At 41.2% G+C, this 27,090-nt stretch overlaps 1 protein-coding gene across 2 annotated transcripts; it reads left to right on the top strand.

The window, feature by feature from the left end:
- Positions 1-517: 517 nt before the first annotated feature.
- On the top strand, positions 518-27,090 carry mfn2 (mitofusin 2). Of its 2 annotated transcripts, XM_080898978.1 has the most exons (19): positions 518-851; positions 1,713-1,783; positions 3,348-3,529; positions 4,806-4,941; positions 5,034-5,196; positions 5,274-5,398; positions 10,954-11,062; positions 11,801-11,908; positions 12,459-12,612; positions 16,564-16,631; positions 18,037-18,158; positions 18,373-18,499; positions 18,572-18,676; positions 22,005-22,107; positions 22,585-22,808; positions 23,074-23,229; positions 23,724-23,920; positions 24,027-24,161; positions 25,142-27,090. In XM_080898978.1, the coding sequence occupies exons 3-19, from the start codon at positions 3,352-3,354 to the stop codon at positions 25,209-25,211; spliced, it is 2,280 nt and encodes a 759-aa protein (XP_080755104.1). In that variant the 5' UTR covers positions 518-851; positions 1,713-1,783; positions 3,348-3,351; the 3' UTR covers positions 25,212-27,090. The 2 variants fall into 2 exon arrangements, with proteins under 2 accessions (XP_080755104.1, XP_080755103.1); XM_080898977.1 differs by lacking the exon at positions 1,713-1,783.

Raw genomic sequence — 27,090 nt, 5'->3', positions numbered from 1 at the left:
CCTAATTACATTTGGCCCGCGAAGCCATACTAAATTACTATTTGGTATGCCTACTGGTATTATACAGCTAATATATATATTGTTTAGTATTAAGCTATGCTTGTTCCATATTCAGTTTTTCAGCAAAACTTGTTTGGGTCCATAAGAAAAGATTCATTCTCATATCTGGAGGAAGATTTTTTTTTCAATAAATATTAATGTTAGCCCGCAACTTTGTTCCAGTTTTGAATTTTGGCCACTGTGTATTTGAGTTTGACACCCCTGCTCTAGACTGTCTCTGGTTGATGTTATTTCTTTTTCTAAAATATAGTACTGACGACTCATTCAAACTTACAGACTTTATGAAAAGAGCACAAAATACTGTAAGCACAAATATTTTTGTTCATGGGTAGCAGGAAGCATCAGCTAAAAGCCACGCCCCTGCTACTTCGTGCCACCAGAGGCAAGAGGACCTGGCTGCAGCAGCTGTTCTCCAATCCAGCAGGTGGCGGTATTCCACCTTAGAGCTGTTTGCCATTGACACTAAAGAAGAGAGCGGGTCGCGCAGATAGTAAACGGAATAGTCGACACAATGCTGGAACGTAGTGTGCGCTGGGAAACTATATAAAGATCAACCTTTAAAGTATACTGTTTGACGTCTTTGGGGTTTACTAAAAACCAACGCAGTCAAAGTCAGTGCTTTAAGGTCCTTGGAACACGCGGAGACGCCCCTTGCAGTAGCAGCTAACTTGAGTTATCAGTATAACGTACAGGTGTGTGGGGTCGTGGGGAGCTCGGTGACTTGTAGAGTATTCAGAAGCCTCGGGGGCACAATGTAAGAGGACTGTTTGTGAAGAACGACTCCATCCACGGTAAGGCACACCCACGGCTTTGACTTAGCAAGTCGTTAGTGAAGCTAGCCTTAGCTCCTATCGAAGTTGGTTGACAGGTCAGCTCGTAGCTCGTAATTTATCCTTGAGCAGCTACTCCAGACTGTTAACAGGACTTTGTGTCATGGTCAAGAACAAAGATGGAGGAACATATGAGAAACAGAAGCTTAATCAGAGATTGTGCAGCCGGAGTACTTGATGACATAGATTAGCTTGCACAAAGATGAGGAAAGCGTCAGTGTTACAAGAACTTGGCGCAACGTGCCGAGTGTTTCTATTTTATTTGTGTTTATATTAAAAGCAGCATTAAGAAGAGCTTGATGGCACTGCTGCAATATTATCTTCAGCACTGTGTGAAAGGTCGCAGGGGCGGTGACGGAGCGCAACCAGCATGTTTAGCTGGTTTTGACTCTGCATGGATGAGGTGAAGCTTTCATAGATCTGCAGTGCCATCTTTGTCGGTATTCTCATAAACCCGCACTCACATAGCGGGGGTGCCGCTAAAAATGATAAAAGAAACTTGCTTAGTGTTCATTTGTGGTTCGAGGCTGATAATTTGTTTCTGATTTAGATATAGCAGTTGTGAGGTCAGTGACTGCTACAGTCTTTCACAGTGGGCACTCTTTTTTTTTTTTTTTTTTTTTTTTTTTTTTTTTTTAAATCTTCTTTATTTTAACTTATTATTATTTGTACTATGCTTCATCCAAAGTTTATTTGTAACTTTTGAAAATACATTTCAGATGTTAGGTATTTTGCTGTTTGTTATATTGCTTGTTTATTTAGGTTCTAAAATCACAGAGCCAGCCTTCCTAGTAAGTTTATTCAGTGTGTTACTTTTACCAGCTCTGATGCTGTTGCCCCAGCAGACGACGGCAAAGAAAAAGTACAGTAAGCTTACCACAACTGACTGACAGGTAATCTCCATCATATTGCTGCCCATGTTGAAGGATATCGGCTTCTTAGCAAATAGGGGCTTCTCATTCCGTTCTTGTTTCCAGGCTTTTGTTGGTCATCCACTTCACCCTGTTGTGGATGTGGACGCCCAAGTACTTTTACTCCTTGTCCCAGGATAGACACGGACTGTGTAGCCATCCTCTTCCTTCTGAAGATGACCCTTTAATTTGGTCTTTTTTTACATTTAGGAGCCATTAGTCTGAGAGAGGGAAACAAGGCTGTGCTTAAAAACACTCAGAGCAGAGTGTTGGCCAATGATAATATTTAAATAAATCAGATAATCAGCTGTCAGAACATCAGCAAAGTTACCATAGTGACAACATTATTTGGCTTGGCGCTTAAAGGCTTATAAGACCCAGACTGTAAATGGTATCTTCTTGCTTTAGAGATCAAGAGAAGAAGTTGCTCTACATCAAATCAAATCAAATCACTTTTATTGTCACATCACATGTGCAGGTACATTGGTACAGTACATGTGAGTGAAATTCTTGTGTATGAGCTTCACAAGCAACAGAGTTGTGCAAAATACAATAATGTAAACAAGCAAAATACAAGAATGGCTACATCTGAAACTAATAAATATATGTACAATATATAATAGTATATGCATTTCTGGATGTGTATACTAAATATTTTTCTGTGTGTGTGTGTGTGTGTGTGTGTGTGTGTGTACACATATTTTACAAATTAAATAGAGTAAACAAATAAAATATATAAAAATATACAGAGTTGAGACATGTGCAAAACAGTGGCATTACATGTGTGTTCTGTGCTGTGAAAATGTATTCAAAGAGAGAGAGAGTGAAAAACAGCTGCTTTCTGCTTTTCTTAAACCAATCTAAATATAATAGAACTGCATCAAGCACTGAAATGGCACTCCTTTCATTCAAATACCTCCAGATCAAAAAGTATACATCTGTTGCCTTTGAGGAGCACCTTGTGGGAAAGGGGACACATTTTCCTACAATTTGAGGATCAAATGATGGCTCTAGATTGAAAATTGTGGATTCCCCTGCTGGTTGAAGAGAAAAATTTAATTAGATTTATTTTCTGCCCAGCCTGTTGCCTAAATCAGTCCATTGCTGTCAGGTTGATTCGATGTGGAATGACCTCTCTATGTCAAATGTTTGGGAGGAAAGATGCCTAGAGTAAGAAAATTGACAGATTATTGATATGAATGAAGATGTTTGGTAATAAATGTTAAGACTTTATTAACAATAAGCCATGCCTCAACGGTTGTTTTGGTTTCTTTATTAGAAAAATGGTGTGAGAGAGTGTGATAATGATAATTGTAAAGATAACAGTTTTCGTTTACAACAAATAATAGGCTGTCACCAATGAAATGGTCTTTTAAGGCTACCCCTGGCTAGCATGCAGTGCACTATTAGACGAGTATTGGCCGAATTCCTATTTCAGACAGCTTGTCAGTCCAGTTTGCAGTAAGAAAGTAAATGTGCTTGCACTGAATAATGTGTCGCTTTTGCTAAACATACTGGGCGTGTCTGTGATGTTTTATCTCTCTAGTGCCATGTCTCTGGTATTTCCACGACTCAGCACCAACCCATTTCATAGCAAGAAGGAAAAAAGAATCATGGCGGAAGTGAACGCATCACCGCTTAAACATTTTGTCACAGCAAAGAAGAAGATCAACGGGATCTTTGAGCAGCTGGGGGCTTACATCAAGGAGAGTGCTTCCTTCCTGGAAGGTACTACAACACCGAACACACACTCTTACCACTTTACTACACGTAAAAGTCACAAATGTAAAGAGTCTTGCTTGAATTGATATTTTTCTGGACTCTGTCCAAACCGCTATCAGTGTTGCAGTGCTTTCCCAGCTTGTATCTTTGATCCTGCTACCATGCGCTGGCCAGTCCCAGGTAACCTTTGTGCTGTCAGCTGGGATAGACTGTTGTTATTTTATTTCCCCGCAGTACAGATAGCATGACAGCAGCCTGCATGCTTTTTGTCATAGAGACGCTTTAAGCCTGCTGTGGGCACGTAGTACAGTCAGAACATTACTTGGAGACACAAAAAGACAACAGGGACCCTTGCATTCATTAAGGTCAGCTGGCCACAGAAGTAGCACATTCTTCAGTTTTCAAATGCATTTGGATCGATGATTGATTGATTGATTGATCGATCAACTGTGTCATGTTTATGACCTAAGCATCAGACCCCAAAATCCCGAGGGGGCGGGGGGGACTAGACTCATTAATTTAAAAAAAAAAAAAAAAAAAAGTGTTTCTTATCCGATTACTCTATTAACCGATGGATTACTAAAATAATCGATAGTCGTAACCCTAGTCTGTTTCACACTGAATTATGTGAGTGTGCTACATCCTGCAGACGATGAGCTGTGGCTTATAGTCGAGGCACACTGAAGTTCACAGGGAAAATTTATCAGCACAAGCCTGATATACACTTTTAATTCTTATTCCTACTTTTATTTTTTCATGTCTATTTAAGTGCTATTTATGACACTATGTTTGCACTGAAGCACCGCAGCAATTTCCTAATGTTGTAAACCTGCTCAACATTTGGCAATAAACCCCTTTCTGATTCTGATTCTGATACGGCACTACACAACACAGGAAATCCAATTAACGCAGTAAGATCATGTTGAACGCAAGCACATGTCTGGACAAAGACAAAAAAGATCTCAAAGATCTTCTTTGTCAGATTACCCCACCCCCCCACCTCCACCCCCGCACGCCTGAACCAAAACCTCTGATAATCTGTGGCTGGTTGCTTAGTGTGTTTTGAGTGTGTGTTCTGTTGTTCATGCTACAGCCATCAGTGCTCACAGAGTTTGAATGAGGTGATCTGTCCAGCGTCATACTATTTCTTTCTCAGTCAGGCCTTTTTTGTCATTGAAGGTCTGTGTTTTGATCTTGAGAAGGTGGCATAAATCACTTTGAATGAATATGATAACTTTCAGCATGAAAAGCTAACCTCCGCCTGATGACTTTGACATATTAGAGGCATACAAAAGTGAAGAGCTAGACCCGGTTGCCACGGAGGAGCAGGTCCAGGAGGTCCAGGGTTATCTTGCCAAGGTGACCGGCATTGGAGAAGTTCTAGCCCGCCGGCATATGAAGGTGGTTTTCTTTGGAAGGTATGTACACTTAAAATAAGTGCGAGTTTATTTCATGACTCGAAGTAGAATTGTGTGAGATGCTGATCACAGCTTTGCTACATGTTCTTCAGGACCAGTAATGGGAAGAGCTCAGTAATCAATGCCATGCTGTGTGACAAGGTTCTGCCATCTGGGATAGGACACACTACCAACTGCTTTCTGAGGGTGGAGGGCACAGATGGGAATGAGGCCTTCATCCTCACTGGAGGCTCTGAGGAGAGGAAGAACATAAAGGTGAGCAAAGCCGACGAAGTCGACTCTGTGTGGAAAGGAAGCTTCATATCTGACTCTTATGTTGTCTGTGGTTCCAGACAGTGAACCAGCTGGCCCATGCTCTCCACCAGGATGAAGATCTGGATGCTGGCAGCCTTGTTTGTGTCATGTGGCCTAAGGCCAAGTGTGCTCTGCTCAGGGATGATCTAGTGCTGGTGGACAGGTCAGATACATGTTTTGTGGAATAATTCTAGGGGTCTTGCAAGTAGTTGAGGCCATTTTTAAAGTCCAGTTCCATTTCCAGAAAATGTGTGGTCCCACTGAAAATGTAAATCAAATTGCAGTGATTTGGAAATCATTTGAATTGTGTGTGTAATAGTCAGTAAAGTTGTGAAGTTAAGCAATATAAGAATAGTATTTCTGAAGTCAGATTTTGAGATTGCATCACATATAAACATGTCATTCAAAGAATTTGGATTAAATCTCTGCAAGCAAAGCACAATATGAAGACAGCAGTACGCTAAAAAACAAATCAGAGCTTTAGCTAAGGCTGACGACCTCTCCAAGCAGCCTCAGTCAAACACAGAAGCTGTTTTATATTTATTTAGCTGCCCCCTTGAAATCTAAGCTTTATTTTAGCGCAGGGGTGGGCAACTCCAGGCCTCGAGGGCCTGTGTCCTGCAGGTTTTTTAGTTGTGTCCTTGATCCAACACAGCTGATTTAAATGGCTAAATGACCTCCTCAGCATGTCTTGAAGTTCTCCAGAGGCCTGGTAATGAACTAATCATGTGATTCAGGTGTGTTGACCCAAGGTGAGATCTAAAACCTGCAGGACACCGGCCCTCGAGGCCTGGAATTGCCCACCCCTGTTCTAGCGTGACAGCTGCATGCATGACTTTAAATTTGATCCATTTCAATTTTCAATGGTTACTCGGTGTGCTCAATTCTAACTCTGGCATAGCCTAATAAAGAACACCACAGCGAAATGAACTGACTGAACAGTTATTAATGGTCATGAATGGCCTATAGATGTAACTGATCAGTCTGCGTTGTGGTAGCTATAAATAGGGTTGCAAAGGGGCGGAAAATTTCCGGTAAATTTCCATGGTAAGTTAAGCTTGGGAATTTTGGAAATATTCCATATTGGAAACTTTCCATGGAAATAATGGGAATTATGGAAATTAATGGGAATTTAGGAGAACTAACTGGGAATATATTATTTCCAAGCATAAATATAAACAGAAATCATAAGAAAACCTCCATGCAAAATGTTTTCAACAGATATTTCAACAGATTTATTTGTAAGTACAGTAGAATAGAACACGTTTCAATAACTTGTTTCATGGATGAATAAAAACAGAAATGTTGAGTTCAATATTACCATCCCCTAACCCCGCTCATTCAAAATTGCCCCCTGTCCAAAAATCTCCACAAAGTCCCATTCAAAAGGTTAAATGAAAAATGCCACTTATCCTCCAAAACGTCCCATTAAACATGCAAATCTTCCTTCAAGCAATCCTCTTTTCTCATTTTTGCTCAGTCAATAGACTCTTCCTGGACCTCATCATCATCCAACAACATGTCCACTTCTTCAGCATCCAACTCTGAGTCTTCCTCTTCAGTGTCAGTTTCCAGCCTTGTTGAGGATGGCTCTGTGTCAGGCTCAAAGAGCCGTAGGTTTGCCTGAATGCCGACCAGCTTTTCCACTCTCACATTTGTGAGCCTGTTGCGAACCTTTGTGTGGGTGTTCCCAAACGGTGACCAGTTGCGCTCGGAGGCGGCTGATGATGGTGGGATTTGGAGGAGGATGGAGGCTACAGGTGCAAGGGCCTCAGATTCACATAGTCCCTTCCACCAGGTGGCTGCAGATATGTGCTGGCATGACTGCCATATTCCATCCCCTTTCCAAAGGCCTTGCTTTGTTCGATACTTTGCCAAACTGCCTAGAACTTTGCCTTTATCGAGACCCAGGTGGTCAGACATGGCTGTAATGACCGCATAGGCACCGTTGATCTCTTCCCCAGAAAGTATGCCCTTGTCATATTTGGGGTCCAGCATGTATGCTGCTGCATGCACTGGCTTCATGCAGAACTCCCTCCGCTGTTCCAATGACTTGACCACAGCCGTTTCCTCTCCTTTCAGTAGTAGGGGAGTGGGCAGAATTGTCTGGATTTCTTCTTTGAGTTTTGCAAAAAGGCACTGGACATCTGACAAGATGGCACCATCCCCCTCTATCTTCGCTATTGCTGCTGCAATAGGTTTGAGGGTTTTCCGACTGCTAGATACTCTTTCCCAGAACACATCATCCAAGATGACCTTCTTGATGTCACTGTCGATGCCTACAGACTGGGATATGGCCATCTCTTGCAGAGACTCCTTTCCCTCCAGAAGGCTGTCAAACATGATAACAACACCACCCCATCGCGTTATGCTGGGAAGCTTCAGTGTAGTACTCTTGTTCTTTTCCTTTTGCTTTGACAGAAATGTAGCGGATGTTACTTGTTTGCCTTTAACATATTTCAGAACTTGCTTCACTCTCTTATTCAGAGTGTCCATTGTTTTTAGTGCCATTATGTCTTTTAGGAGAAGGTTTAGTGTATGGGCAGCACAGCCAATAGTAGTTATATGTGGGTAGGTCTCCTCCACATGTGCCCAGGCAACCTTCATGTTGGCTGCATTGTCAGTGACCAGTGCAAAAACCTTATCTGGTCCAAGGTCATTGATGATCACTTTTAGCTCATCTGCAATGTATTGGCCTGTGTGTCCGTTTTCCTTTGTGTCTACACTCTTGTAGAACACAGGCTGAGGAGTGGTGATTATGTAGTTAATAATTCCTTGTCCCCTGATATTGGACCATCCATCAGAGATGACTGAAATACAGTCAGCTTGGTTAATGGTCTGTTTCACCTTTTCTTGAACTCGACTGAACTCTTCATCCAGTAGATGAGTAGACAATGCATGTCTGGTTGGGGGAATGTATGCTGGTCGGAGAACATTCAAAAATCTCTTCCAGTACACATTGGATGTCAGCATCAGGGGTGAGCCAGCTGCATAGACTGCACGAGCAAAACACTCATCTGCGTTTTTCTGGCTAGTGTCATCCATAAAATCAAAGAATCCTCTGATGCCAGAGGGACCAGGAGCTGATGAGTGGGTATCTGATTCTGATACAGCTGAAACAGATTCATTTTCCCCTTGAGTGGAACTCCTGGCTGCTGCATGTGTTGGGCCTTGAGGAATTTTTTTGCACTTTGCAATGTGCTGCTGCATTTTTGTGGCATTCTTCACGTACGTCTTATCACAATACTTACACATATATACAGATTTCCCTTGTACATTAGCTGGTGTAAAATGTCTCCACACATCAGATGGCGCACATGGCATTTTTCTGTAAAATAAAACAAGAGCTTGTAAAAATGCTAATGCAATGCAAGAGATCGTAATAATACAATTGCAATATGATAATAAACAGATATAAATAGTAAGACTAGCTAAACAACTGGAATGATCTTCAAAACAAAACAGCCAAATGAGGAAGCTAGCATCTTCTTTATGTTATACTAGCTATGGCTTATTTAGCATCTAACAGATGCTAGCATTTTATTTAGCATCTTATCAGATTGCTATCTACCAGATTAATACATTTTATGTGATATTCACAATTTAAACATTTAATGAATATATTTTCCCATAATATCATCAAAACTTACCTCACTTGTTAAGTCCACAGGCTCAAATGTGTGCCTTTAATACTCTTTGTCCTTCAGGCTCAAAAGTGTGGTCCATGTGTACATGTGATGGAGGCATGCACAGTGCCAGTAGGTGGTCTCAATAGCCATGCAGCAAGCTTGTGCTCTGTACATGTGATTAAGGAATGGCATGGATATTCAAGTGTATTTGAATTGCATTTGTTTGTTTTTGTCAATATTATGCTAAAATATACTTTGCTCAACTATATTTAAGTTCCCTAAGAAGAGCCAACCTTCAATTTTGAAAATTCCCACTTTATTCCCATAAATTCCCATTAATTCCCATGGAAAGATTCCATCTTTGAAAATTCCGGGAATTTTGCAACCCTAGCTATAAACGGTGTAACAGACTCAGTAGCACTAGGAATACACAAAAAGATTTCTGCATTATCAACTGAATGCTTGAAAACAGTTTGCAACCCTATAGCTTTACAGCAGAGCTTCATTCTGTTTTAATTAGGTAACACTCAGCAGGTTGCATATATGAAAGGCTGCTTCGCTTTTCTACTCATCTGTGCACTTAAAGCACTTTACACAACTTGTGCTTGTACGAATGGGTGAATGCACATCTTTCTAAGTGCTTCATAGCTAACATTCATACTCCGATGGATGCATTGGAGAGCAATTGAGGATTAGTATCTTACCCAGGGATATTTGGCATGTAGACTAGGGGAAGCCAGGAATCGAACCACCAACCTTCCGATCAGTGGATGACCTACTCTACCACCTGAGCTACAGCCACCCCGAGATCACCTGATGGTCGGGGTCATATTTGTCAGGTTATTGGGACCAACCTGCGAACTGTGTTGGATCAGTGATGAGCTACTACGTCATCTATGGGTTTTCTTCTTTTTGTTCTTAATGTCGATGCCTGGGAATCCTCGTGACATCAGCTTTTCCTGTGTAAAACGGTGTCATAGCACATTTAGTCAAATGTTTGCCAGAGAGAGGTGACAGACAGAGACACAGTCAGTGCATGTTGAAGTACATTGTTGTTATGGGACTTTGACAGAAGCTGTGACTGAAGGACCTGTAGGGCCAAAGAGCATCAGACAAGTGAAAACCAGGATGCAAGAAGAAGTTTAACATGCTTTTGCTCCTGCTGAGGTAGAGGGAAGTGTACTCTCTATGGAGGAGCACTAAAAAGGTCACCTCCAGCTTTTGATCCTAGTTTTTCTTCCTGAGACATTTGGGAAGTTGACCGAACCAGGGGTGGGATATCAGAGCCTCAAATTTATATCACAGGATATGAGGGAAATTTGTGATGATGCAGAAAAAAAGAATGGATGACTGATTGCAGCTCACAGACAGCAGCATTTATTAATGCAAAAATAAAGAATGAGCTACTCTCATTGATGGCACACTGCCACTCTGCCAATCTGAATCTATGCCTTACAGTGCCAACAGCAGCATTATATACAGTGATACAGTGTAAGACAGCTGTGAACACAAGTAGCCTGGGTAGTTTTTTCAGGAGAAATGTTTAACAGTTAGAGAGGATAATGTGGATGGCATCATGCTAGTCTGTGGGATGACTTTGGAAGTCAGGAACCTCTTTTGATCTCCAAAGTGAGTGAAGGCAGAGGCAAGAGTTAAATGCTGGAAGCTGAAGTAGCAAGAACGTTGTTCAGAGTTCAGAAAGGAGTTGAGACAAGCTCTGGGGAAGTTCAGCTGTAGTGCTAAGGGTAACTGCAGAGGAGGAGATGCAGAGTGTTGGTGTGACAGAGGAGGATTCTGGGATAGTGTGAGATGAAGGCAGATAATCTGCTGTGGCGACCCCTAAAGGGAAAAGCTGGGCAAACAAGGTGGCGGCTTCGTTACTGTAGGTGGCTGACTTTATGGAAAGATGTTGGCTGACTTGAAGCAGAGTGAGACCGAGGCTTGTCTCACAAAAATGTCCCAAACCGTATTTCTGCTTCACTATAAGAGTATTTGATATTGGATTTAAATTTTCTTTTTAATGAAAGTGGCTGTGCTGACTTGGCGAGGACTCTGATTCTGTTGTTTAACATCATGTTTGCATCTCAAGCCCAGGGATTGATGTTACCACAGAGCTCGACAGCTGGATCGACAAGTTCTGTCTGGATGCTGATGTGTTTGTTCTTGTGGCAAACTCTGAATCCACGCTGATGCAAACGGTAAGAACTGCATGAAGAGATGAGGTTCAAACAGGACTGTTGATGACATGTCAAAACAATCTGAGTGAGGGGATTGTGTGACACTGCTGTGCATTGGGAACATTTTGCTTATATGGTGTTTTCCCTGTCAAAAGTCGTGTGAGGAGAAAACATAATCCAGACAAATAATTTCTTTTAACAGGGACAGGTATTCATGCTTTACCGCCAACACAAATAAATTCAACAACTGACATGCGTAGAACTCTACAGCTTTGTGCACAAAGAAGCCTGGTTTTTGCACACTGCTGCAGTTTGATGCTCTTGTGGGTAGCTGTTGGTGCTCACAGCTGAATCTTGCTTGCTCAAATGAACTCCCTTTTGACTGTTTGGAAGCAGGAATTTAATTGTATGAGTGCCAATGAAAACATACTACCTTGAAATTATTTACTTGGATTGTTGTTTTGTTTTTGTTTTTTTTTTGGCACATGACCTTTGACAGAAGAATAATTCTATAGTTGCCATCAGGAAAGGTCATCACAGATGAATCCAAAGTATTTCAAAGGGTTCTTTTTCTTATGATGAAAGATTTCTGTCCTGATGGGTCTCATTCAGAGTAACAGTGCCTCCCTCAATAATGGTGGTTTGAGTATAAAGAAATGTGAATCTAACTTTTTTTTTTTTTTTTTTTGCCAACCATTTGCATTTTCTCATTCACGGATTCCTTTTTTTTTCAAACATTGGTACATTTTCATCCTGCAGGAGAAGTCCTTCTTTCACAAGGTCAATGAGCGACTTTCCAGTCCCAACATTTTCATCCTCAACAACCGCTGGGATGCTTCTGCCTCAGAACCTGAATATATGGAGGAGGTCAGTTATGGTGTATACACAAAGTACTTCTTTATGGCTGTTGTAACACTAGCAAGAGTGTCCACTTCAGTTTAGCATTTACCATTTGATGTCTCACATGGGACATTTTGGTCTCCTAACAGCTAAAGAGGTGTCCTTGTTGCTGTGGTGGGCAAATTTAAAGACACGATGATGACTTTGTTAAAGTTGTGTGTGCATGAATGCGTATTAGCTGTCAGGAGGTACTACAAACCTTAAGATGGTCCTTATTGTGGCTTGTTGGTTACACACTAAAGGGCACTGTTCCAGGAGAAATCACCTCAAAACTCTCAATACCTGTCTAAAGATTCATTTTTTTAATAATGTGTTAGTCTGATGCTGCAGTGTGTCCTCTTTGCCTTGTATTAGAAGTTTCTAAGAGAGTTTATGAAACGTTTCTATTTAATTTTTCTTAATACCGTAAATGTATAAATCTCAATGTGGCATCACTTCCTCATCCAAAGAAAGCTTTGTTCTGGTAGGCTTTGCCTTTGTGATTCTTGCTAATTTAAGTGTGTTCTTGCTCAACCAGGTCCGTGGGCAGCATATGGACCGTTGCACTAATTTTCTGGTGGATGAATTGGGTGTAGTGGACCGAGCCCAGGCTGGTGACCGTATATTCTTCGTTTCTGCCAAGGAAGTACTTCAGGCTCGTGTGCAAAAGGCTCAAGGAATGCCTGAAGCAGGTGAGGGAACCAGTCTGCGCAATCAAAACTCTGGAAAGGTTTGAATTTTGAAATACGCAGCAAAAAAAGTTCCTTGACAAGCTCTGTACAATGATAAGATTGTACTAGATCGATCGGGGCCCAAGTTGTTGACTGCCTCTGGTGCTGTTGGCCAGTGGAAGGCTGGTAGGTACTGGGCTACTGTTGGCTGAAGATGAGACGGTGAGAGAGGGTGGGTACTTTAAATGTAAGGACCATGACTGATGTGATGGACAGGATGAAGGTAGATGTTTTGTGCATGCAGGAGACAGAGTGGAAGGTAAGCAAGGCCAGAAAACATTTTCTGCTTTTCTTTACAGCCATGTGACAAGGTTATTAATCCCATCATGGTGCCACACAGCCATTTGTGAGTGTCTGTAGCTAAGGAGGTAGAGGAGGTCATTTATCTAATCAGAAAAGCTGTTCCCATCTCCATTCTGCATGCCAAAGTATCCTTAGGAGTACTACTAAACCCCAAGTTTCTCTCTGGTGCATTTATTGGAGTGTTAATGTTAGAAAAAATGTACTTCGTGTAGAAAGAAAAGTCCTTGTATGAATGGCTGAATGAGGCGTGTTGTGTTAATTGCTTTGAGTGCTCGAATATAAAAGCGCTATATAACAACCAGTCTATAACATAGTAGGCTTGACCAGTAACAATGTAACATTAACAAGTCTAGTCATAAATACGAAGTCTGTAATGTACATGCAATGTCCATTTAAAACTTCAACTTTACCTTTGACTTCCTTGTAGCATGCTGTTAGTTTTGTCAGTGGAGAAAAAAAGGTGGGATGGGGTCACATCCCTGTCTTAAACATGATTTAGTATCCTCTAAATATTTTACTTTCATACGCCACTCTTTGGAAAGCCTGTGTGTTGAATTGTGTGCTGTTTGTTTCTCCAATGGCTCTGTTTGTGTTTTTACCAGCTTCTTTCTTTATGCAGCACTCAGCTCTGCTCACTCACTAAACCTCAACAGCACCATCTGGTGGACTAAAAGTGCAATTGACTTTAGTATATAAATAAAATATCACACGCACAGCACCTCTGCATACATAGGTTTCTATGGCTATGTCCACACATACACAGATATTTTTGAAAACGCAGATTCTTCTATGCGTTTGGGCCTTTCGTCCACACGTAAACTGTGCTTTCAGTCACGGAAAACTTGATCATAAAATGCAGATTGTAACCATGATCATGACCACCGATCAATAACCAGTGATCAAAGACCGTTATGAACCTGGCAGTCATAGTAGGGGTGGGTTTTGATAATCGATTTATCGATTAAAATCGATTCTGGCTTGGATAACGTGATATCGATTCATTAAAATCCTGAATCGATTTTTTTAATATAAATTAATTTTGCCCGAAATGCCAGAATCACAAAATTTCGAAAACCACCAAACAGCTAAAACAGCTTTAAATGAGAGCAGGTACACGGATTCTGCACAAAGACTTAAACACAAAGCGCGGACCTGCGGATCAGAATCAGTGAGATGTCGCCTTTCTCACCCGACGGCACGGACATGGTCGGGGCTGAAAACCGACAGCTCACTGATTCTGATGTTTCAGCGGGTCCACACTTTGTGTTTATGCCCATTTTGCGCTGATTCTAAAGGTGTTAGTTTTATCTCTCTCCAAACAATATTGACCGAACCAGCAGCAAAAGAAGATCCAAACTACGCTTCACATAAACATCGTCATGAATTCACTCTGACTTTTGCTGTTTTGCTTCCACCACACTTCATGCACAGCTCTCTCTCTCTCTCTCTTGCTCTCTCTGTACTTCAAGAACAGTTTCCAGTCTAAAATCTCTTTTTTCTGTATTATTCGCTTTCTTATTACGCACAAGTTGTTTACAGCGCTGTCGGCTGCTGTTTTTTTTCCTTTCACTTACTTCCAAAAGAAAGCCTCATTTCTGCCGTTCAATAGGCTTCTGAACAAATTTAAACTTTTTAAAATTATGCAAAATGCAAAATGCTTAGCCGTGTCTCTAATAAAACCGCTGTAACTTCAGAGGTAATGTTCATATGTTGATTAATGGTTTTATTTTGTTTTTGATGTACTGCAGAATATTTTTATAAAATCCCAGGCCAGGAAAGTCGCCTTCATGTTTTTCTGTTTTATCTTCAGCTACTTTGACACAAAGGCATCTGCTGTGATGCTTACACCTTTGATAAAGTCTGGAAAGTGTCAGCTTCCTTTTTATAGATACAAAAATATGTAAATGTACCGATCTGAATTATAATATTTCTGACTGTCTGAGGCAAAATTTCCCAGATTCAAATTGAATTGAATTAAATTGAATCGAATCGAGGATCGAATCGATTCAGGACCTTGTGAATCGGAATACATACACGGGTATTTTTAAAAACTGAGATTTTTCATTTAAATGGAAATAACGTGGCGTCACGCTGTGATGCCACGTTGTTGTTTACATGAGAGAAATTTCTAGAATAAAAAAATACTGTCGCTGTTAATCTTACTATCTGCAGTTTTTACACGCTTACATATACACACACACAGTTACTGTCCCTCCATTTACAAAGACAGAGGCATCAGAGTGAACTTCGGACGTGGCTTCTACATTCAATACAGACGCTCTCACAACGCAAATTGGTTTTAAATAAATGTAATTTCTTTTAAATTAAATTTATGTATGTTGTATACATTTTTTTTCATTCCTAAGTTGTGAGTCTACACCAGCCAAAATACTGTCTTTAGTTATTAACATTTGAAATGATGACGGCACTTGAAAAGTAACGCAAAATTAGCTGCCTTTTCAGAAAAACACAAACTTTTCAGAAGTACTTGAGATTTTATGAACGTACAAAACCCGGTTTACTCTTTCCCTCCCAGACTTCTTGACTTCTGATTGGCCAACACTTCTACATGGTTAGGATGGCATGGATTGGCATGTTCTTCAGAGCGTTTAACTTTGTTTTTGGCGTTTACATGTGGATGGAGATTTTTTTTTTTTTTTTTTTTTTTTTTTTTAAACGAAAATGGAAAATCGCAGTTTTCGAAAATCCGTGTATGTATGTACGTAGCCTATGACTGCCAGGTCCATAATGATCTTTGATCACTAATTATTGATCAATGGTCATGATCATGGTTACAATCTGCTCTTTATGATCAAGAAATTGACCAGGTAAGACCCCAGGTGCAGGCTGTGTAGAGATGCTCATGAGACAATCCAGCGCATAACAGCAGGGTGCAAGATGCTAGCAGGCAGGACATACATAGAGCGCCATAACCAAGTGGCCGGCATAGTGTACAAGTGTCACCACCCGACGGCGTTGAAGAATGTCCGAGCTAAGATCCTGTTAGATTTCCAGATACAAATGGACAAATTGGTAATGGCTAACCAAGATAGCCAGATGGCTATACCGAATGAAAGCAACATCAGGAAGAAGGAACATGAGAAGCAGGAGAAGTACCGAGGGTTCAGAGAAGAGGTGGAGGGTGAGGGGTAACAGTGGTCCCAGTGGTAATTGGAGCACTTGGTGCAATGACCTACAAGCTAGGCGAGTGGCTCCAGCAGATCTCAGGAACAACATCCAAGAACTCCGTCCAGAGGAACACCGTCCTAGATACTGTGTAGGACCTTCAAGCTCCCAGGCCTCTGGTAGAGGCCCCAAGCTTGAAGGATAGACTGCCCGGAGGGGCGAGGGGGGAATTTATTTTTTAATATAAAAATAAATGGATATATTTATATTAATTAATTATTAGATTACTGATAAGTATTAGAAAATGTTTAATTTGGCTTATTCTTTGTGTTTAAATAGATTTAAAAAAACACAGAATTCTTGTGCCACGTAAAAGTTGTATGTGATCTGTATAGTTTTTTGAGTTTGAATAGACTTTAAAGTGAGGTGATAAAAAGTGTGAAACCCACTGTAGCGCACATTCTCACTCCTGTGCTGTTTCAGGTGGCGCTCTTGCTGAAGGATTTCAGGCCAGAATGTTTGAGTTCCAGAACTTTGAACGGCGTTTCGAGGTAAGATCCTCAAAACTAGAAATGAGATTTGATCTAATTTCTGTATGTTTGAATCGGTATGCTACATATGATTCAAACATATGTAGCATACATCTATGTGAAATTTCATACATCTATGTGAAACGCACAATTGGAAATCCTAATATCCATCTGTACGTCAGTGGGAAAATATATTCAAAAAATGTCCACCTTATACTTTCCTACACTTAAATTTGGGCTTTGCTTTTGTTTTATTAATTTTAATATAAAGTAATCCAGTCAGTGAGGGGGGGGGGGAGGTTTCCACAAAGGGTGGTATCTCTTCCCCTGAGCCTCCGTTTTCTAGCTATTTTTCTTGCAGATATACTGATAGGGTTCCAGATTGTGTTATGTTTCTGGTGTGATTCACATGCATTAACCTGATCCCATCAGCTGCTTGCACGGCTTGGTAGTAAGATGGTGTAAAAATCAGAGTTTCTGACTCCAGCTTGTCGGTCTGGTGAACCACCTGTCACCCAACTTGAAACAGTCTCGTCCACAGTACTCATTCATAAAGTGTTTTACAAACCCGAACATTATGACCAACAGATGCATTTTACTTTCTCAGTGCAGCTAGCCAAACAACACAGAGTCAATTACTGGTAAAGGGGGAGACGGAGAAAGCAGATATTCTTGATTTGTTACCATAAAATCCATTGTTGTAGCCAGGGACAGCACAACAGTTATCCTCTTAAACTGTTTTTTAGTTTTACTGTTCTTATTGACCGCAACCAACCAACCAACAAACTCTGGGATGTCACATTTTGTACTGGAAAAAGATGGCGCTAAACATGTTATAAAAAGCACTTATTTCATAAATCCAGCTACATAGAGTTTTATCTATGCCAGTTTTTGAAAGCAGGGCTCCATGGTGTAAATTAGCTTTCACATAGAGCTTTCTGTGCCTGCACTCATCATGTCATTGTATTTTTATTTATTTTTTTCACTGTCCTGTCTGTGACTGTAGCAATCAGAATTATTGTCTGAAGGCCAATAAAAATGCCCAACAGATTTATTTTTCCAAGTGCACCATTACTGCTTTTGCTATACTGGTCCACTTGATGTCATACTTTAATAGATTTCAGGATTTTTATGTTTTTACTTCGGTTCTGTTATTACAATCAGAATAGACAGGACTGGGGTATGGGGTATTATACATGATTATATATCCCTATCTGTAAATAACGACTATCATGTTAATTAATGCGCATTGTCCCGTTGAAATAAAAAAAATATTCTTATGCAGATTATGTAACTTAGTCTAACTACATTTGTGATTTAAAGCTGGAAATTTACCTTCAATTCCATCAGATCCAGGGTCATTCAGTTGCATTCTGTCATTTTTCTTGATTTGATATCTGAATTGCTGTCTGTCTGCTGTATTTAGGAGTGTATATCACAGTCTGCAGTGAAGACCAAATTTGAGCAGCATACAGTGAGGGCCAAGCAGATCTCTGAAGCCCTGCGTCACATTATGGATTCGGTATACATTGCTGCACAGGAGCAGAGGTGAGTCTGTGATTAAAAGCAGTATTTGTATATGCTGAGACTTTAAACCACAGACCCCCAAAAAGCATTGCCCTCCTCTTTTAGCCACAGAGTGCCTGGGGAAAGAATTCCCATAAATGGTTTTCATTGTGATTAAGACCCATGTGTGCAGCACATCTCCATCTTTAATAGACTTTCATTTTAAACTTAAAAAGCTGTGTGGGTTGGTGTGTAGAGTCTATTGTTTGGAGACCAAAGAGGACCGTCAGGACCGATTAGAGTTCATCGACAAGCAGTTGGATCTACTGACCATGGACTGCAAGTCCAAGATCAAGAAGATTACTGAGGAGGTGGAGAGACAGGTGAATTCTGGCACAGTGTGACTGTCCTGGTTTATGTGGATTCAGCTAAAAAGAGGGTGGCTGTTCTTTTAGGTTTCTAATGCCATGGCAGAGGAAATCAGGAAGCTCCATGTGCTGGTGGACGACTTCCATATGGACTTCCATCCATCACCAGTGGTGCTCAAGGTCTACAAAAATGTGAGTTTAACTTTAGCATATTCTTAGACTTTTACATTTACTCAGGGCCTTCTCGATATGACGTTCTTCTGCTTCCCTGGCCGCTGTGTCTGTGAGGATGCTATTCGTTGTGTGTTGTAGCATCCTGAGGGCACCCAGTTTGTGCTCCAGTGGATGATGAGAGTCAAACTCTAAATACTGATCCGTATGCTTTGGTCTCCAGTACACGTCAACTTTTAAATGTACCCTATTACTGATGGAAATCTCACAGTCTAACAAGGCTAACCTATCATTTTTTTCATATCCTCCCTGGTCAATCATTAAGGAACTGACCTCACAGCCCATTGTTCACCACTGGTGCTAGTTCCAGTCATTATGCAAACTTGAATGAGTGATGAAATATTTCTCCTACTGACAATGCTACGTCCAGATGAACAGAATCAACTTTTCAGGTGTAGTGAAAGTACATCAAGGTATGTTAATTGCACAATATTGTCCATGAATTCTACTCTCTGCCAGAAAATCCTGAAAGAGAATGTTTGACCATCAGTTCATGCTCTGAAGCTCAAGCCACCTGGGTTATGCAGCACAACAGTGATCTGAAAAACAGAAGCAAGTCCACCTCTGAATTTCCCAGAAAAACAAAATGAAGGTTTTGGAGTGGTGTAGTCAAACTCTGGTCTTAAATCTGATTGTGATGCTTTGGCATGACGTTAAACAGCCCATTCATTCCTAAAAACGCCTCCATTATAACTGTATTAAAATAATTCTGCAAAGAAGAGTCGGCCAAAATTTCTCTTCAGTGATGTGGAAAACTCATTGCCAGTTATCACAGATACTTGATTGCAATTCTTGCTGACAAAGAGTGGTATAACCAGTGATGATTTAGAGGGCAATCACTTTTTCACACAGGAAACATCTATGTCAGAGAGTAGACACAGAACCATATAGACCAGGGGGTCTCAAACTCAGAGGAGCTGTGGGCTGCTGCTGCCACCACTGTCATCTCATTGGAGGGCCACTTAAGTGATCAAGTAGAACAAAAAGAAAAACCAAGAAAATATCCACAAATATTTCCAAAAATGTAGTGCTTTTCTTTATTTTAAATATTCTATGATAAGAAAAATCTGCAAAAGTAAGCACAATTGTTTTCCCCCCTCACTCTTAGCTAACTGAAGCCTTTCATTGAACTACCAAATAAACAAATTTGTACTCTCTTTCTGGCCAGACACGGGGCAGCACTTCTGCTATCATTTGCAGACATGAGTGTACACATTAGTGTTTGACTCTCTTACTGAACTAACACAGTTTGTACTCTGTTTTTACCTCGGCCAGGTCCACGACTCTGAACCATGGTAAAGAGACCTCTGGTTAATACGTCGGGTTCCGTGTCGGGCTGGTAGCCGGTAGTTAGCTTTACTGTCTGGGTCAACTTTGCTAGCGAGAGACAGAGAGAGGCGTTAAAAGGCTGCTCCAACAGGACTTTATTGTTTCGGAGGCGGCGAACACAGTGTACAGTTGACTCTTAACAGCTTACTTACAACTGGGCTCGTCAGGCACTCTGCAATGACTGTAGTGGTTATTATATTTACGTGCTTCATCTTCCGTTTCTCATCGGTCGCGACTTGTTTTCAACTCTCCGTTCTCTCTCTCTCTCTCACACTCTCTCTCTCTCACACACACACACACACACACACACACACACACACACACACACACACACACAATATGAGTGGGGCAGTCCCACTCATTTTCCCTGCTGCACAGACCACATTGTTTGTGATGTTTATAGACCCTTCACTACATGAACTATGACGCGCTGGGCAACTCTTCAACCCCTTTTTCAGCATTTTGGCCAATTCTCTCTAAACATTTTGCCTTTTATGTTTAGTCAGGTCAGTTGTGGCCCCCAAAAGCCCTTCTCCAAAAGATGGAAATCTACTCACTGACATTGACACTTGCCCCATCCCACCATCCACAGAAAGTCACAATCTGGGTCTCACTTTGGACTCCACAGTTTCATCCCAGGGTCATATAAGGGATGATATCAGGACCGTGGACAGCTCCTTGGGGCATTTGAAGTAGCAGAATGTTTCAACATCGCTTGAAAAAAAACTGCCAGCTTTTGAACCAAAGCCTCCCACTTGTCGCGTATATCTGAAACATTTTGTCCTGATTCCTGCAATTTGAGATTATGCTCGTTGAGATGTCCAGTTCTATCAGCAAGATACTTTCTACAGATAAGCCATCTAACAGCACAGTGGAGCGGGATGTCTTTGTATGAGCTATCCATCTCCTCGAGCAGAGACTGGAATTGGCAGTAAGTTAACGTTCCTGGGCCTGAAGCTGATTTTCACATACCAACCTCCCCAGTGTGTGCAGCTTTGCTCTAAGGTCCAAGACGTATTAAATCTGGCTTTTAGCTGGGCTTGGACCTTCCTTCCAGCTTCCCTTAACCAGGTCCAACACCCCCGTGACCTGGAGTACCTCAGCAAACAACTGAGGGTCTAATCAGCGATCCAATTGCGTAAATCCTCGTGAATGAACTTTCAAATCATGGACTTTAAAGTCTTTTTCAGCCTCTCCACCAGCCTGTCAGTCTGAGGGTGGTAGACACTAGTCCAAACAGATTTAATGCCAAATAATTCATACAGCTCTTTAAGTGTAGCTCAGAAGGGGTGTAGCCTCAGGAGGTAGAGCAGGTCATCTACTGACCGGAAGGTTGGTGGTTTGAACTCTGGCTCCCCCAGACTGCATGCCAAATATCTTTGATATTAAGATATAAATATCAAGATTTTAACCCAAAGTTGCTCTCTCATGCATCCACCTTTTAATGTTAGAATCTTAAAAGCACAGAAGAAGTGCTTGTGTGAATGGGTGAATGTGGCATGTTGTATAAAGCCCTGAGTCCTGAGTGCGGGAGAGTAGAAAAGCGCTACATAAGAATCATAAGACTTCAGTTACCATTTACCATTTAAGTGTGCAGTCAAATAAGACCTGATAATGGGTACAAAGAGGCTTTTGGAATGGTCGGCTGGTTAACCATCTGACACTTCAGGCAGGATGCACACCATCAGCGCACATTCTTTTGGATGCCCGGCCAATAAAATATACCTTTTTCCATATCATCATTTAGTTTAGATGTTTGTTAGCGGCCCTGAACCTACACAGTAGAAAAAAGGTTGTCAATTTCCCCTTGTGGGACTAATAAAGGTATATCAATAATCAAAGGTGTCAGTGAAAGAGACATGCAGATTGTGGTCTGTAATGACATCTTATATAAGGGATTGTCGTTAAACCTTTCAAAAAAACTAATGCTTTAACATTTCTTTGTCATTGTTTGTTGTAGGAACTCCATCGGCACATAGAGGAGGGCCTGGGCAAGAACATGTCGGAGAGGTGCTCCACCTCCATCAGCAGTGCACTGCAGACCACACAGAATGACATGATTGGTAATATGTCCACCTTTCTACTTCAACAGGCTCTGGTTTACGTTAAGCCACTATGAGGTTTTCAGCTATGATTGCCAAACACATGTGTATTTGTGGCATGCAACTAGTTACACTATATGGCAGGGGTGGGCAATTCCAGGCCTCGAGGGCCGGTGTCCTGCAGGTTTTAAATCTCACCTTGGGTCAACACACCTGAATCAAATGATTTGTTCGTTACCAGGCCTCTGAAGAACTTCAGGACATGTTGAGGAGCTAATTTAGCCATTTAAATCAGCTGTGTTGGATCAAGGACACATCTAAAACCTGCAGGGACACTGGCCCTTGAGGCCTGGAGTTGCCCACCCCTGCTATATGGAATAGTTATTGTTTGAAAATTGTGTTGTTGTCGTTATTGCTGTTGTGTTGTAATTCAAAGCCAAGCAGAAAATAATTATTTATTTTCACAATGACGCTGCTGTTTTCTGTTCATGTGTGCAGAGGGTCTGAAGCCTTTGCTGCCCAGTGCCGTGAGAGAGCAGGTTGACAAGCTGGTGCCTCGAAGTCAGTGCTTCAGCCTCAGTTATGACCTCGCCTGTGACAAGCTTTGCAGTGACTTTCAAGAAGATATCAGCTTCCACTTCTCTCTGGGCTGGACCATGCTGGTCAACCGCTTCCTTGGACCCAAGAATACCCGACGCGTTCTCATGGGCTACAATGACCAGGTAACATTGCCAGAAGCATAAACTTCCTCAAAGTGTCTACATAAGCAACATTGTATACAATTAAAAAGCATATTTGATGCATAGAATCCTGAAACAAAAAGCATAATCACATACCTAAATTGATATAGACAGCTTCCTTTTCACCTTCAGCTGTGTCCTACTGTTGGACATGACTAGAATAAAACCAGGACAAAAAGACCAGAGCTGGATTGATCTGTACAGGGCCGTGTGCTTTGTGAGGTTATTCGCTGTGTTGTCCATACAGGTTCCTCGCCCAATGGCCTTGACACCGGTCAGCACCAGCATGCCTCCAATTCCACAAAGCGCCATGACCCAGGAGGAGCTGATGGTCTCTATGGTGACCGGTCTTGCTTCCCTCACCTCCCGTACTTCCATGGGTGTTCTTGTCGTTGGTGGAGTGGTGAGGATCTACAAACACACCGCACACAATTAGAATTGAATGAAATATTAAGGAAACAGATGTGTTTTGGTGTTCCAGAATCAAAGAGGTAGTGATGGGCAACAAATGTATTATAATGCTCTACAGAGTGAATTGCAAAGCTCTGAAAATGGGACAGTACTTGCTTTTCCTGTTGTGGGATGGGAGTTGAAATGATCTGAACTGTGATGTTTTTGATTACGTGCTGGCAAAAAGCACAATAAAACCACAGCAACAGTGTTTACTCACCACCTGTAACACTTGCCAGAAAGGCTTTCTCATTAAGTTCATCATTTTATCATAGTTTTTATTAAAGAGTTATTCAAATTTTTGCACTATGAAGATTCCAAACTAACTTTTTGAATGCTGATTTTATTTCCTCATGCCTTTTGTTATTTCATAATAGCCAACCATTAAACGTAGACTTAGTGCTCAGCCTATGTTTCAGCCTGACCTTGGTCTTTCATTCTGTGTAGATCTGGAAAGCAGTGGGCTGGCGTCTCATCGCTTTGTCACTGGGCCTTTATGGGCTCCTCTACATCTATGAGCGGCTCACCTGGACCACCAAGGCCAAAGAAAGAGCCTTTAAGAGGCAGTTTGTGGATTACGCCAGTGAGAAGCTACAGCTCATTGTCAGTTACACTGGATCCAACTGCAGCCACCAAGTCCAGCAGTGAGCACACATAATTAGACTAATGTTACAGGAGAGAATGCCAAGTATATTTGTGATCCAGCACTGAATATTGTCGAGCCTTTCTAACGCTGTGTGTGGTTGACAGGGAATTGGCTGGGGTATTTGCTCAGCTCTGCCAGCAGGTAGACATCACCCGTCAAAATCTTGAAGATGACATCACTGACATGAACAGCAAGATCGAGCTGCTGGACAGCCTCCAGAGCAAGGCTAAGCTGCTACGGTAAAAATGCTAACCTCAACTGTGGCTCTTTGCTCATGCATGCTGTGTGTCTCTCTTTACAATGTAGAGTCTTGGGCGGAGTGATGAGGAGCAAAGTCCTGACTATCAACATATTTCCAGTTAAAATGAAATTGCAGTGGTGGAAAGAGCGAGTTAACTGTCAAACTTGTAAAACACTAGGCATTATTAAACATTTTGTTCACAGGTTACAGGTGACAAGCTATTTCAAAGAGTTCTAGGTTCCAACCTGCTGACAAGCTGGGGTCTTTCTATGTGGTGTTTGCATGTCCTCCCTGTGCCTAAATGGGTTCTCTTCAGTATCTGGGCTTGCTACCACAGTTCAAAGACAGGCACATTAGACTAATTTATGATTTGGAATTGGCCATAGGTGTGAATATGAACAGTTGTTTGCATTAGCCCCGTGAAACTGGTGATGCATGCTTCACACTAAATAATTTTGTAGGGCTGGTGTGATTCATCAAGTAATTCATTTAAAAATGGACACATTCTATGCTTTTATATGATGATGTAAACATGAGTTTTGCCCACATGTGTGACTAAAAAAAGACCTGCAACAGAAATGTAATTAACAGCAGCATGTGAATAAAACTCCTGACAACATTAAACCCAGACAGCCCCCAGTTTTTAGCAAAAACATTGATAACACAACTGCAGAGAGTGAAAGAAAACATGTTTCTGGTCCAAAAAGAAAAAGCAGCACATAAACTGGAACCTCGAAGTCCACCAACTACACCAGGCTGTGCCAGGTTCCAAACTGAGTTGTGCAGCCATTCACAGCAGGGTCAGAGTGTTTTTTGCACTATGCCATGTTCAAGCATGATCTCAGGGTGACTATATTTCTGATCAACACATGCTGTTTGCAGGTGTCTCTTTTAAACATGCAACTTGTTGCATAATTGTCTATTTTTTTTTTTTTTTTTTTTTTTTTTAAACGTGTGTTTGCATTTGTGCCTTTTCAGGAATAAAGCGGGCTGGCTGGACAGTGAGCTCAACATGTTCACCCAGCAGTATCTTCATCACAGCAAGTAAAACCAGGTGGAACATCCTCAGAGGGAAAGAGTGGCACCGGAGCAACGTTTTGTACATCTGTTAATGGTTCCTCACAGGTGTATTTGAAGTCACTGAGAGAAATACTAACATTACTTTTAACAGAAGGCGTGGTTTGGATATCTGACATAAGTTGAAGGAGCTGCTAATTAGTTGTCATGTAGTTGTGTAGACGTGATGCCAGGATCAGTCTGTTGAGCTTGTCCGTGTTCAGTTGTGGTAATGTGCAAATGAACATGAACTGGCCATCTGTTGATGGCTCATCAGCACTGATAGGTCACACCCACCACCTTCTGTCAAAAACTCTGTCACGCTGTCCTTTAATGGAATTCTGCTTAACCTGGTACTTTCCGCCTGTATAGATGTGATTTTGTGTATACATGTGAACACTGGACAAATACAGAAGTAAGACACTCCACCAGTGAATGGGAAAGTGTGTGTGTGTGTGTGTGTGTGTGTGTGTGTGTGTGTGTAGTCATGGTAGTCCATGATATTCCATTGCGTCATGATGACACACACAGACATTTGATGTGCATTTCCTTTATTATTGCTACTGATAAGACACCACACATCCGAATGACTAAAAACATCAGAAATTGCTTTGCAGTTAAATAATAGGAGATTTTATATAACCTTTTATTCTTTTTCTTGTGACGTTGTCAGATTAAGCCACTCTTGCTGTTGCAGATGTAAGGCTTTACTTTGATATGTCCCACCTGCTTACACATTGTTATAGATAAACCACACACACTTGAGTGAGACAGCATTTCCACCATAACAACGAACGTCTGAGGAAAGACAAAAGGATGTTGACCCAGCCTCCAGAGTCTAATCGGAGCAAGCTCAGTCTTACCTTAAAGGATCTGGGGCCAGACATTAGTGGACACTGCCCCCCAGAAGTCTGGTCCATGTCTTGATATGTCAGAACACTTTGATTGTTATTATTTATTTATTTATTTTTAGTCTCTTTAAAACAGCTGGTCATTGTTGCTCCGACTTGTAAAATGACAGAGGACAGCTGCACAGTTGGGCCTTTGTTAAGCAGTAGCAGTGAATAATAAGATACAGCAGGTTTTGGATACTCACAGAGTACTTGTTAAGAGCAAACATTCACTGTTTGTTTGCTTTCTGATGCTCTCTGATTAGAAGAACATTTAGAAACTTTTAGAAATGGTTTGCTTCACCTGCACCATTTAGCAGAATTGCAGAAAAAAAAGACTAGAGCCACACAGTTGAGCTTAGACTAGCTAAAGTAAAGAACATGCAACTTTATTAGATTTTTATTTATTAGATATTTTTTGAGCTGATTTCTAGTCCCAGCTTCTCACGGACATCACAACATCTTTGTGTTTGGTGTTTGGCTCTTCCTTTAACAAAGCCAATTTGAAAGTTTAGCACTGTGCAGTATGTGTGGAGTAACATTTTTTCACTTCCATTAAATGTTGTGCTTTCAGAAGTGTGAGCAGAATGAAATTATCATTTTGAACTAGAAGCAGTGACAAAGAAGAAACATCACAGTAGATGTGATTTAATTGTCCACGGTTGTATACTGTTTGTGTTGCCAAATGATGCTGCTGTAATAACCCTGTTTTGTTTGGGGGTTTTTTTTTTTTTTGGTTTTTTTTGGGGGGGGTTGTTTTTTAGGGCAAATATATGCTTTTTCATCCATTTGCTCTGTTTCTTTTGTTTTGCCCTAAAGCAAGTGTACACCAACAGAACAGTTTTCTGCCTTTGGGACATTGACAGTACCTGCATGCAGCCTTTACATGCAACTAGTGTAATTTCTTGCCCTATTAAAATGTGTATGTATGTGTAAAAGTAAATAAAGAGAAATTATCAACTATAAAGTTAATACCAAATT

Source organism: Rhamphochromis sp. 'chilingali' (genome assembly GCF_963969265.1).
Source record: "Rhamphochromis sp. 'chilingali' genome assembly, chromosome: 12".
Lineage (NCBI taxonomy): Eukaryota > Metazoa > Chordata > Actinopteri > Cichliformes > Cichlidae > Rhamphochromis > Rhamphochromis sp. 'chilingali'.
Note: the sequence above shows the minus strand (reverse complement) of the source record. Positions and strands in the feature narration are given on the sequence as shown.